This window comes from Anas acuta, chromosome 1, assembly GCF_963932015.1.
Source record: "Anas acuta chromosome 1, bAnaAcu1.1, whole genome shotgun sequence".
NCBI lineage: Eukaryota > Metazoa > Chordata > Aves > Anseriformes > Anatidae > Anas > Anas acuta.
Window position 1 is genome coordinate 189016539 of NC_088979.1, and position 13324 is coordinate 189029862.

The window sequence follows — 13324 nt, forward strand, 5'->3', positions numbered from 1 at the left end:
CCATAAGGAGACCGTTTGCTGACAAACTGTTGGCTCCAGGGTGAATGAACTCCCCTATTCAGATCTTGAGAAGGAACTGAGCTTTTAACATGCTTTCTTAAGAAAAAATAAGAACAAAAGTAAAAAAGGATCCTGCTTTAATTTATTATTCTCTGCACTTGGCACTAAAATGCATACGGATGATGTTTTCAAAAACTCCCTAAATATTTTTAGGGTAGGTCAAGAATTTGAAAACTAATCAGTAATGCTCATGAGAAAAGGGATTTTTTTAATAGTCTTTGGAAGAAGCCTGAAAAATATAACAGACCCAAAAAACATAAATAACATTCACAAGCAGTGAGGAGACCTGGTACCAAGTACAGCATGTGTCTCCTCGTTCCTGGGGAACCATGTAGTGCTTCTCATCCTAGATAAAGGCAGCCTTTTTTATCCCAAATACAAGCTTGGAGCTTCAGGGAATACTTAGGGAATACAGCACTTTCCCTGTCTGCTTCTAAATGAAGGGTTATGTATATCCAGATACTTCCCTCTGCTACTGTAGAGCTTGAGGTGATTAATTCTATCATCATTTATTACAATTTTACGTTAGTTAGGAATTGGATTTTAGCACAACAATGTAGTCCATATGTATACCAAGATTAACACCTGCTCCTTTCCCATTTAAACCCTGTACCTTTCCCATTTAAGCCATTTAACACTATTTTGGGGGTTCTTGTTGTCTTGTTCTTCCATTCTTCTTTAGGGTTCCTTTGAATATTCTCATAACAAAGAGCAGAAGCAGCAAGTCCTCATCTAGGACCTCCTTATTAAAGGCGTTTGTAAGAAAACCTAAACATGGGGGAGAAACGTAAATACATGGGGAGAACAACATAATTTGTCTTATGTGTAAATGCAAGTTAATATTTTCTTTCGTTATTCTTCATGGAAATTCACATAATTATCCAAGAATCAGGTCAATAAATTAGAAAAAAAAAATAGAAGAGGGAGCAGTACTTCTATCAGTGGCTTTTTTTTTTTTTTTTTTTTTTTGGTTTTAACATCCCATTATTTTCAATTCCCTAGGTGAGTTCTGTAGTGTACATACCAAGCACTCTGCTTTTCTTGTCTCTCATCTCTCTGAGACAATCGGCACAATGTGGAACACAGGAGGTTCTGTATAAACATCAGGCAGCACTTCTGTGCTGTGTGGGTGACTGAGCATGGCACAGGCTGCCCAGAGAGGCTGTGGGGTCTCCTCCTTGGAGATCTTTAGAAGCCACTTGGACATGGTCAAGAGCAAGAAAAACATACCTACATTAAAATATTTCATTATACACTCACCTGGGGCAGTAACGCCAATCATTTTCAATATTCCTTACTCAGAATCCAGAGCTTTCTTTGCCTCATAATTTACGTTAGTCCTTTGCTTCTCAGAACATCATCAAAGTGGGCAGTGCCCTACTGGATCCCAGCAATAAGGAGCAGTGGGAACACATTCAGCGAACAGAGGGTGGCACAGCTCACCTGCTGAGACACTACGAGGATTATTTCAACAACGTGGCCCAGAACATGAAGAAAACCTACATGAGACCTTTTGTCATCGTTGCCACTAACATGAGTAAGTGTCTGTGTTGAAAATGCCTGTTTTGTATTAGTGCTTTAAAAGTGTTCTAGACAGACGTACTAACTATTTTTAATAGTACCCACTGAGAAACAAAAACGTTGAACTTTCTGATTTAATCAGTGCATTCGTTTCAAGTCAATTGAGCCTTGATCCATACCTCTCAGTTGCCGTGGGGGCTTTCTGGGAGATGTCTCATCTGCTTTCCATTTGGGCTGTGCCACTACTCTGCCTGGCACAATGGTTTCCAGACAATAGGGTGGACGAAGTTTGTAAGTAAAGGTGATGCCTTTTGAGACCACCTGCTACAGTTGAACGTACTGGGTCGTGTGTTTCTGAGAATCATCCCACCACCTCCTGAAGAATTACTACTCTGCAAAAACAAACAAACGAAAATCTGCTATTGATCATATACCTCTGATTTTCACATACATTACCAACCTGAAACCTATCCACAAACTCACGCTCTGTAGGAAGTTCCTGTGCTGAAAGATATTTTCTCATAATCATCCATCCAAGCTTTCAAACACCCCTCCCAGCCTTGCAAAACCCATCACCAGAGCAAAATCCTTGGGGTCCAATAAATCATCAATGGGTCTCAACTGAGAAGTAAACATCAGACATACCAAGACTCTTTCCCTACCGATCACAGTAAATGCCTCCCCTAATAGCAGTACCTGCACTTTCAGAGCTGTAACATACTTCACAGATGTCCCCACAGTACATCTGCAAGTCAAACACAGCAATCACAGCCTGGTCTGCCTCTTTCCCCTTCTCCTGTTCCCTCTGTATTCCATTTTCTCCCCAGGCACCAACAGTCTGAGCTGGTCGGGTGTTGGTGACTGCTCTGCTCCGAGAGGCTGGGCTGGATGACCTTCAGAGGTCGCTCCCAAGCAGCATTTCTATGGCTCTGCAGTTCTGTTTTTCTTTCACAGGTGGTCTGAATTATTATCAACCTCAACTTGTGTTTTCAGACCTGAAGAACGACCAAAAGCTTGCCTGATTTTCCCAACTACACCAGTTGGTATAGGAAGCGAATTCACCTTTGCCTACAAACCTTGTCCTGAGGGCTTCGTGTCCACACATGGGCAGAGCTCAGCATGGGAGTCAGTGTATCCCAGCTTCCAGAGGAAAGCAGAGGCATGAGGCAGTCAAACTACAAAGTTTATTATAAAGTCCTGCATCGACTCCAGGGGAGAAGGATTGTTGTTGAACTGAGCCAAACTCAAATACTTTGATTCTCTTTGATAAACCAAAGCAAAAGATTTCCTTTTCATTTAGGAGTATCAGAATCAAAATGGTTTTATCTTCACATTCAGAAAAACATGTGTTCAGTGTTTTAACTGAACTGAGATGAAAACAAACCCCAGAATTTCTTGCAGGTTGTAAACCCTGATTTCTTTGACCAGCTCTTCCTGTGTAAAAAGTCATGAGCTTGGGAGGGATGAGGCAACCCTGCACTGAAAGGGTTCTGTTTTCGTTTGAACAGTTTTTCCAGGTGAACATGGTGTTAATGGAGTTTCCTAATGGCTCATCTGGGAGTTATTTAGAGACTAGGAAAGGAATGGGAATTTGCAGATCTTAACTTGGATATTTCTTCATATAGGAACTTGCTATGGATCACAGCTATTGGTGTAGGGTTACCCCCAGGACTTCCAGCTTCTCACTTTTATTATAACATCTAAATTGGCACTCGGTGACTTTTCATAAATGGGAAAGTTCAAGCCAACTCAGCCGCATTTAAATATTTTGGCAGTTAGACAGCAGCCAGAGCTGATGAGGTGAGCCAGAGAATAACTGTTAGCGTAGAGGAAAGGGAGCTAGAGGACTAAGGAGTATTTGCAGGTAAAATCCAGGCTGTTTTCTTTAAACTGCAAAATCAGATAAGCAGATGTAGAAAAAGTATATTCCTGAAGCAGCAGATTTGGCCTTCCCCGCAGAAGCAAGTCTGATATTGGAACATACCACTTTTATTTCCAATGTTTGCAGTACTGTTTTCCTAGTATGAAATACTGGGCTGCACATGCCTTTCATTTGCCTACACAATCCGTATAAATTAGTGATTTTATAAGTTTATCAGTGGTGACACACAGACTTTTCGTTGTCATTCAAAGCATTAATTGAGAGAAATTTGACTCTATATTGTGGTGTTTAAATCCCTTCTCTGTGTTGTGCAAATATTTTACCCTTTCAGTCATGTTCCGTTTTGTTGCAATATTACATTTGAAAGAATTAAAGTGAGTTTTATGTCAAACTTTTTTTTTTTTCCTTCAGTTATTGCTGTTGACATCTTTGACAAGTCTAATTTTACGGGAGCTAGAATACCACGATTTCATGAGATTAAGGAAGATTATCCCAAAGATCTGGAATCATCTGTTATCTTCCCAGATACGCTGTTCAGACCTTCAGACCGGAAAGGTAAAATCCTTCTGCTGACATTTGGGTGGCAACTTCAACCAGCTCCCAAGGACGCGTGGTTGATCCTGGTGGCACTGGGGTGAGAGCGGGGCGATCGCCTGCACAAGCGAACATTATTTAGGGCCAGAGCAGCTGTGCATACCTCTGAGGCATTTTGCCTGCTGGCGGCGAGGGGAGCGTGGGGGGCTGCGTGACTGGCTGTACTCGTCTGTCGGGTCCCGCTGGCGGCCCCTCAAACCGCCGTGTCGAGGCAAGAGAAATGCTCTGCCTCCGTTCCCACCAAGACGTTCCCCCCGCGGCCACCTTCCCTGGTCCCTGCAGAGATGGAGGGAGGGGGCGTGGGAGGTGGGGGATCCCCAGCTGGGAGCAGAGCTGCACCGTCACAGCCTGAAAGCGAATAAAAAGGTCCTGAGTAGGGCAGGGAGACATTGTGGAGTCCATGGGGTACCTGCCATGCCTCTGAAGTACCTGGAGATGGTTGAGAGGAAACTACAGCATCTTGGACAAGGGACAAGAGAGAGTAATTCTGCAGTAATTATACAAGTATTGTGGCTGAATATCCTTGGAATAGGGAAATATTAACATTTTTGCAAATAACACACGATAATGAGTGAACTTGTACATCTGTACGTCTTCTTCCTCAGAAATGAGGCACCTGCTTGCATGGCGTATCCTTTCTGTAACAAAAAAAGGAATGTGAATTTTAAGAGATTCTTGCCAAAACTGGATGCTCATTATACGAAAGAATTAGCACACAGCAATCCTCTGTGACCTATTGTATTTGTAACTATCGTTAGTTCTGCCATAAATATGTGCAATATAATGTCATGGATGTTGTTTCAATGTTCTCCCTAAATCATGCACAGATTATTTATGTACTTACGGATCTTCTAGCTTAGAAATGGCTTATTTTGTAGTCAGGCAAAATGGTTATTCACGGTTCAATGGCTATTTGATTTAGTTTTATAACCATGAAATGTGTTAAAATTTTATTAAAATACAGAATGTGACATTAGGAGCATGGTCAGTGCTTTAAACTTAGCGTTATAGCAACAGGAATATTTCTGAATCTTTGCAAAGCAAAATTACCAATTTCAGTGATAGCTTTGATGTTGTGTGGAAGGAATTTAATATTTGTGTTAATTCCATAGCAGTACCTACAATGAAGCCTTCAAATCAAAAATTATCCTCCAAGGTGAACAGTGATGCACTAAGCCCTGAGAGCACATTTGCAAAGAGAAGGAAGCGACACCCAGATGACTCAAGCCATCATACTGTTGCCATGGTCATTATCTACCGGTCCCTAGGACATCTCCTGCCAGAAAATTATGATCCTGACCGAAGGAGCTTGAGGTGAGCTTTAAACCTGTTTGTGAATTGTGCAGCCTTATTCTGAACATGCAGGGAAGTCAGAGCTGCTTTTATATGAACCAAATGTCATCTGTGCTGCAGTTCTCACTGCAGTGCTGTCTCTTGTCCTCCTCTGGCACCTTGTAGGAGCCCAACTGCAACAGTAGAGCCAACAGGCCTTGGAAACACAGCTATGTGGAAGGCTGATAGTGCAACTACCTCTCTGTCTGAGCTGAAGCAACTGGAAATCTTTTATTTGCAGAACCTACGAAATCTGTTCTTTGCATCTTAACGTTTAGCTCATTTTTGTGACTTTTCTCCTTCTGCAGATTACCAAACCGCCCTATTATCAATACACCCGTAGTGAGCACAGCCATTCACAGTGACAGGGAGCTTCCTCCCAATCTGGTGGAAAAGCCCATCATAGTGGAGTATGCCATGCTGGAAACGGAGGAGAGAACGAAGCCTGTCTGTGTCTTCTGGAATCACTCCATCACGTATGTCTCTGCTTTCTCTAAGGCTGTGCAAGGCAACTGTCTCAGTAGCAGAAAAGTCCTGGCTAGGAGGATAATTCTGGAGGAAAACCTTTTTCACTTAGTTTATTCAACTGGCAACCAGTTCCTGGTGGAATGGAGCCAAGTACTCCCTTCCCATCAACCTGAGAAAAATAATCACCATAACTCTTCAAAGAAATGGCTAGCCATGTGGTTTCTAACAGACGCAGTGCCATCATGTCTTTCTAGGGTTTGTTTTCACCCAGCAATAATAAATCTCACAATCTTCATACGTTTGCTCACTCTTTTTGCCCACAAATGTGTACCTAGCTTCAATGTAGTCTAGCTCCAGTGCCAGGATTCATGACTTAACTGAGGTTCTTAAGTCAGGACTCTAACTTCCCCATGCCCTCCTCTTAAGAGGTCATCTCCAGAACAGGATTCAGCTCATATATGGGCTGCTTCTTCTATCAAACCCTAGTGACTATGGACAGAGTGCAAGGCAAACAGGCACCCACCCTTGATGCCTCAGCCGGGGCCAGTGCAAAAAATATTAAAACAAACAAATGAGTCTTCAAATTGGTAAAAAGAACTGAGGTTTTGCAGATAAAATGATAAGATTAAAGGTTAGAAATCTGAAAGATCATTTTTGAATCAAAAGTCAACCCAAAGAAAGTGACGCTGATAAGCAACTTACCTTTCCTTCCATCAACCATTAAGTATTTGTTTTTATTTATGTTAGTGAAAACTGGAGGGAAAGAAAATACCTTCTTTGGGACCTTAGACGTCTTGCTGTTGTTAGAAAGCAGTCTTGATACTGGACAGCAAGCATAAGCAGAGGGTGTTTGACTCTAGGAGGGAAGTGTGAGTGAGGAGATGAAATATTCAAAAATAGTTCATTTAGGTCTCTTGTATTTAGTAAAGTTAAAAATACAGACATATAGTTCTTGAAGATCTACAAAAGGTGAAGAATTGTATATTCTCATGTGTGTTTTGTTGAGTTTATGGGATTGTGGAAGCAGCATAGTCCTGTTGGAGATATTTCAGGAGTGTGGATAAAACAAAAGAAAGTGTGTCCAGACGTAGCTACATGTTCTGCAAGTCAAGTTTTAATAATATTTTAAATATTACATGTATAATCATAAAACCAGGTATATAGTGAGAAGATGATATTATCAGCCCATGCTAGGAGGAAGAGCTGTTACTCACGTCCTAATGACCCCAAAACTCTAGTAAATCTATGGAAAAATCCATTAAAAGTCAATATCCTGTGCTGGAAATAAAAGAGCACACTAGCCTAGGAAATGTTTGCCTCCTAGTCAAACGCTTAAGATTATATCATTAAAAGGATTGAAGAGGCAACAGAAATCTATTATCTTAGCAATAATAAACTACTCCACTTGCCTGCATGTAAAGTAGTCTGAGATGATATCAGGACAAAGGTTAGATAAGCAATTTCTTGATGTGCTATTTGCTTGTAGGTATAGATGATTCTGCCAATTATGAGGGAATGGCAAGTCCTTTTTCATAAATTTTTAAACATCGTATAGGCTTGAAGAACTCATTAGCTCAAACATGATTCATCCATTCGCTATTTGCTGGCAACTTCAGTGGCATTGTTGTCTGTGATTTCTTACAGCCACAATTATAAAGCGCTTTTAAACATAATAGAAGTTGTTTTTTTTTGTTGTTTTTTAAGTGAGTACTTTTTAAGAGAAAGTGGTATTAAAACTGTTTTACAAGTATTTTATTCCTGAATGGAGAAGATCACTGTGATATATCTGAAAGAGAAAAACTCCTTCAGTAACTACAACATTGTTTTTATTACTCATTAACCTCAGAATAGAATAATTAACATTGATACAAAATCATTTCTGCCATCACTGGAGTTAAACAAGGCTGAAAAGGGAAGAATTTTTAAGGGAGCAGTTCCTCCATTATGTTAATACAAGAGATTTCCTGATATAAAATATTATTTATTGTTCTTAACTTCTTGTCTTCTTTCTAGAGAAACTTCATGACAAAATCATGTTTCTGCAGAAATGTATTTCACGTAAGAGCTTTATAAGCAATGTCTAAGTCTAGGGAAATAGAGATGACTGAAAAATATGTCTGTGTTTTGGGTATTTTTTACCTCATAGAGGTGGCAGCACCCTGTTAAGGTCAGTTTGCTCTGTGCAGTCGCTTCCTCATCTTGCTTGTGTGGTCCCTGACACAAAAGTGAATTTTTTAAAAGATTATTTTAAACTCAAACCAGAAGGTTACAAAAACACAAAGGCTGGCAGGCAAAGTCAGGTGTCACATCAGAAAAGACATCAATTCAAGGCTTCTTAAGTTGATGACATTTTCAGGCAGGTGACAGCTACAAATATTTCTGTCTTGGTACTTACATTCCTCTCTGGTAGTGGAGCAAGAACTGTCTTGGAGAGTAATCGCAGTAGGAGGCATGGTCAAGATCAGAGGATGGCTCCCAGAAATGCCTTTTTTCCCCACAGGATTGGCGGAACAGGTGCCTGGTCCTCCCGGGGATGCGAGCTGTTTTCCAGAAACCAGAGCCATATTGCGTGCCAGTGCAGCCACCTGACCAGCTTTGCCGTCCTGATGGACATTTCAAAACGAGAGGTGGGTGATCCCAGTGTGATTTTCAAGGGCTTTGGTCTTCAAGGGCTTATTAGGTACATCTAGCACTACAATGGCATGAACAAAGACATAAACACCATCAGGTTTTCGGCATCTCAAGGCAGCCTCAACATGGGCAATCCAGCCTCAAATTCACTGGGATTCTTAACTCTGCTCCCTCTGGGTACGGCTCATACACTCTCAGAATGTTGAGTGACTCAAGAGATGGCATAACCCACTCCTCTTGGTCCTAAAGCAGATCTCTAGATTGACTCATTAGTAATGAAAGCACATAGAGTTGATTGGAGGAAAAGACAGGAAAAACTCACAGAGGCCATGTCCATCTGTCTATCTGCAGAATGGGGAGGTGCTTCCTCTGAAGATTGTCACTTACACAACCGTTTCCATCTCGCTGGTGGCTTTGCTGATCACCTTCATCCTGCTGGTCCTGATCCGCACGCTGCGGTCCAACTTGCACAGCATCCACAAAAACCTGGTGGCTGCCCTTTTCTTCTCCGAGCTCGTCTTTCTCATTGGAATCAACCAGACTGATAACCCGGTAAGAGTTACTTCATCCTTTTTGCTAGAGTGTTGTCAAGCTTTAATTAGGGGCTCATATTGTGACTTTTATCTGCTCCCATCTGTTTCACTTTCTCTTCTTTTTTACTTCTGCTTGGCCTAAACAGTCTTTTGAAAAACATCACAGTTTGATTATCTTCTTTTAGCAATGCCAGGATATAGATCTATGGGGTATTTTCATAGGAAAAACATGACAGCAGCCCTGTTGAAGGCTTATCCCAGGAAATGAACCCTGAATATCGATTTCTTCCTTCTTTTCCATTAGAATGCTTTCTGTCTTGCTCTGTCTGTCCAGTAGAAGGCTCTCCAGTTTCTCCTGCAGCAGGTACCCCACAAGCCCAAACGGCTCCTGGTGTTGGCTCCTGGTTGTCCGTAATGCACTGCTGTGCAGGTGTTTGTATGTGTCACACACCCACCATGGCCATGCTGGAGAGGCCACTTGCCAGGCATGGGACAGCTTGCTACATCCAAGAATCAATAGGAAACCTGTCACCTTGTTTTGTGATTTCCAGCCACAGTGACCGTTGGCTTCAGCTCATCATACCTTTTGCTAAAGCTTAGTGCAGACACCTCCAGCATTGTGCAAGTCAAGAAACACAAGCTATGAATGAATGGAATATGAGATATACAGCACACACGAAGTGTGTTCTGTACCTAGGACCTCATTGTTATCTTAGCTATGTAGTCTTATATGTAGTATTGTTCTTAATTCTTAGTAGCAGATGTCTCAAAAGTCATCATTGCCATGCAGATAGGTAGGAGACAAGCAGGCAAGGGTTCCAGAACTTCCAAGCTTCTCAGGCTCCTTTACCAAACAATCAGCAGACATACAGGGGATGAGATGCAAGAAAGAGCATGTGAAATTATACAGGTTTGTTGTTACAGGTATGAAGAATATTCAAAGTGTTAGCATAGGGATTGTCTGAACATCCTACAGAAAATGTATCTTCGAGAAATCCTTTACCGTACATATTTTAATCTAAATCTTGAAAGGGAGGCACAATGTTAAGATGAAAATACACAAAAAATAAATAAATAAATGAACCCTACTGATTTCACATTTACAAAGCAACAGAAATGGGAGAAAATGCCTACACTCCATGAGTTTCAGTACTGTTATGGTAATGACACCATTATGCCTAACCATGTAGTCTCACTTTCTGTATAACTTAAGCCTAAAATATCAGCCTGGATTCTGATATTCATGTGCTCTGTAACGTATATTTTAGAAAGTATCTTGACTTAGAGGTTTGATGTGATGGCAGAGTTCCTTACCTCTGTTAGTTTAAGAAGCCAGAGTGTCTCATCCCAGTTAAAGATTCTGCCGGATTTTTTCTAATTTCAGCTTCCAATACCTGGATGCTGTCAAGACCTCTTCATAATAAATCTGAAAGACCTCTGTTATAAAAACTGTCTTCCCAAGAAGCCTCTAATCAACAGTATTTCATTTGGAAAACTAAGTAGAAGTGAGCTGCTTAATTTCTTCAGTTTCTAAGACTCACATTTCTCTAATGCCTTTTTTCTGGGCTTTCTTCCTCCACTTTACCTTTTGGAAAATTGTCAGCACTAAACTGGATAAAACTTTTCAGCTCACAGTGCTGCTCTCAGTCCTGTATTCGGATATTTAGCTGCACCAAGAACTCCAGTCCCTTAGCCGCTATTACAGTGAGTTTTTTTGCAGTGACCTGCCCCCTGGGATATGGTCTCATATCATGTTTGACCTGCATTGTCTTTGTTTCATAATATATGAGTTTGCATCTTAAAATAACTTGCTTAAACGAACTCACCTTGCCAATTGATCCACGGCACTCTGTGTAACTTGACCTTTCCCATGCCTTCTTGAGCACAACACCCATTTTTCACTGCCTTTCACTACAGGAAGTTTATATACTTTCAGCTCTTTGACATGAATACCATGGAGCAGGGGGACAAGCCCACATCCCTGAAGCATCTTACCAAAAGTCAGGTAGTAAGTGATGGCTGCTCATTTCCAGATTCCTTTTCTAATAGCATGAAGTACCAAGCAAATGCTTATGAGCAGCAAAACAGTTCACTTCAGCAGTACCACAACTACTGATGGTTGTACTTTGTGAGGTTGTTCTCTTCTGCTCCTTCCCATTTTCATGTTTCAGGGCTCCTGGTGTCATCCTGTCCTATGCTGTTACCAGGACTTAGCGAAATGCCCCAAACCCTTAACCCACTTATAAAGTTCTTTTAAGTTGCAGAATATATTTCACAGAGCAAAAAGCCGCTCCTTACAGCCTACTTAGTCAATTTGAGAAGTTAGGAGGGCCATAAACCATGTCTACTTGAGACAATTATTCATCTGTCTGTATGGAATGAGAGTTGTCTAACGAGTCATGCACTGATGAACATAAAGAGGGAAAGAATGCTGGAGCACAAATAATGCTGTGCTACTTGGCATCCAGCCTGGCTTTTATGGGTTTCTGTAAATTAACAGTCACATTTCTGGGTGAGGTTTTAATCTTTCCCTGGACTATTGATAGAAAGTGATTTCTTTCTTTTTTTTTTTTGTCCTTTTTCTTACCTGAAAAAGGTAATGTTCAGGGCAACAGTCTACTCATATACATGTGCAGGTAGAAATAACAAAAGCCCTGCTTACACAGACGGAAGAAAGGTCTTCTGTTTGGTGAGCTACACTTTTATACTTGATGTTGGAATAAAGCTGATACAGTGAGTGAATTCAGAAAGCTGGCAATCTTTATATGATTCCCTTATTCAGTAAAATTTAACAGAGAAGCATGGATTGAGGTTTTGAGTGTTATGGCATGGAAGAACACAAGTAACACCAAAAGTAATGCTAAAAAGGAACGCTGAAATCAAAAACTCTATGTAAAATACTTTGAAACAAAAATTGTGTGGTTTCTCAAAGTGGTCTTAATTTAAGATTATCAACAGATCCTTGGCAGAATCCTTTGCTTTGTTTCTGAAAAGAGGTTAATGAATAGATTTTATCTCATCTGTAGGAATCTTGTGGTCATTCCTATTTTCAGCTATCAAACTATTTAGTTGGGAGAAAAACTTGGTTGGCAGATATTGCCAAAATGCAAATCTGTGAAAGTCAGATGGTTCAGGGTGTCCATTTGGCCACAAAGTTGACTTCAGCTGCCAGTTTGGCCACTGTTGCTGTTTCTCTTAGTTATACTGAGGAGCCAGTTCCTTTGGTTTCAGCAGGTCCTTAATTTCTGCAGCTCTCCAGCTGGCAAAGCTGAGTGGTCCTCATTGTACTGCTGGTGTGGCATAAAAACCAAATCCTGACCTGGGACTGTCACGATATCATTGCGATAGCCACTGCTTTAGCCCCCAGATGTGTCCATGACTTTGTTTTCAAGTTTTTTTAAAGACTTCCTGTAGACTGTAGATGAAACAGACCTTTATCTTGCTATCCCTTTCCAAATCAAAATCATCACCTTTCTTGTTCATTTTTATTCCAGCTTTGAGAATAATAATAGCATGGCCAAACAGCCTCATGCCTACCTATTTATGTTCATATCAATGCAACTTCACTGTCTCCTTTTCATGTCATTTCTGTCAGTGCTCATTCCTGAGTTACTGACATGTCAAGTAACACATACGATCACATCAAATTCTGCCTATTTGTGAGAGACATTTCATTTAACTGGTAAGAAAATACCTCCAAGAAAGGCTGGAATCATTTCTATTGCTCACGTTCAGCACGCTCACTCTTCCTGGACTGAAGCTGCATCAGTTTCTCTCCCCAGAAATTAAGTTTTTTTTAGGGCAAGGAGGACCTGAAGTGAAAATCTAAGCTCTCTCTCTCACCTCCTGTCTACCTTTGCCAAACAAAAGCAGAGTTTCCATGTACTTTTCTTTACTAATATCAAGCACAACACATTGTCTAATTTAAAACAAAACAAATTTGTACCAAATTAAGCACAATTCCTTGGAGAAAAAGCTCTTTCACTGGAAAAGTAACAGAAAACCTATAGTCTGGCCCTTGATGTGGAAACAGGTGACACCAAGTCAGTACAGGGATGTGTATGACAGTTCTCAGGAGCAATTTGTTACCTTTGCAGTGAGGCTGGGTTAGCTGATGCAGTTAAACACGCTGGTGCAGAATTTGCTGGAGTGGTGTTACACAGGAGGGACTCATGCACGAGGCAGGGCAGAGGGTCTACACCTTCCACAGCGGCATCCTCATCTCCTGCTCCACATCAGGAGAAAGAGCCGGGAGCTCTGCCAGCCCTGTCCTGCCTGTGAGCAGAAGGAATTCAGTCAGAAG

The 13324-nt window shown here is 41.1% G+C and overlaps 1 protein-coding gene across 6 annotated transcripts in view; it reads left to right on the top strand.

Moving 5' to 3' along the window:
* CELSR1 (cadherin EGF LAG seven-pass G-type receptor 1) overlaps positions 1–13324 on the top strand; it is a 160450-nt gene that overhangs the window by 128948 nt on the left and 18178 nt on the right. For 4 of the 6 annotated variants that reach the window (XM_068669710.1, XM_068669712.1, XM_068669714.1 and 1 more), the window contains exons 19-24: positions 1414–1597; positions 3875–4018; positions 5170–5371; positions 5698–5865; positions 8358–8484; positions 8840–9040. In XM_068669710.1, coding sequence (XP_068525811.1) covers positions 1414–1597; positions 3875–4018; positions 5170–5371; positions 5698–5865; positions 8358–8484; positions 8840–9040 — 1026 coding nt within the window. The remainder of the gene's footprint in view (positions 1–1413; positions 1598–3874; positions 4019–5169; positions 5372–5697; positions 5866–8357; positions 8485–8839; positions 9041–13324) is intronic. The other 2 variants (XM_068669716.1, XM_068669711.1) reach the window with 1 other exon arrangement.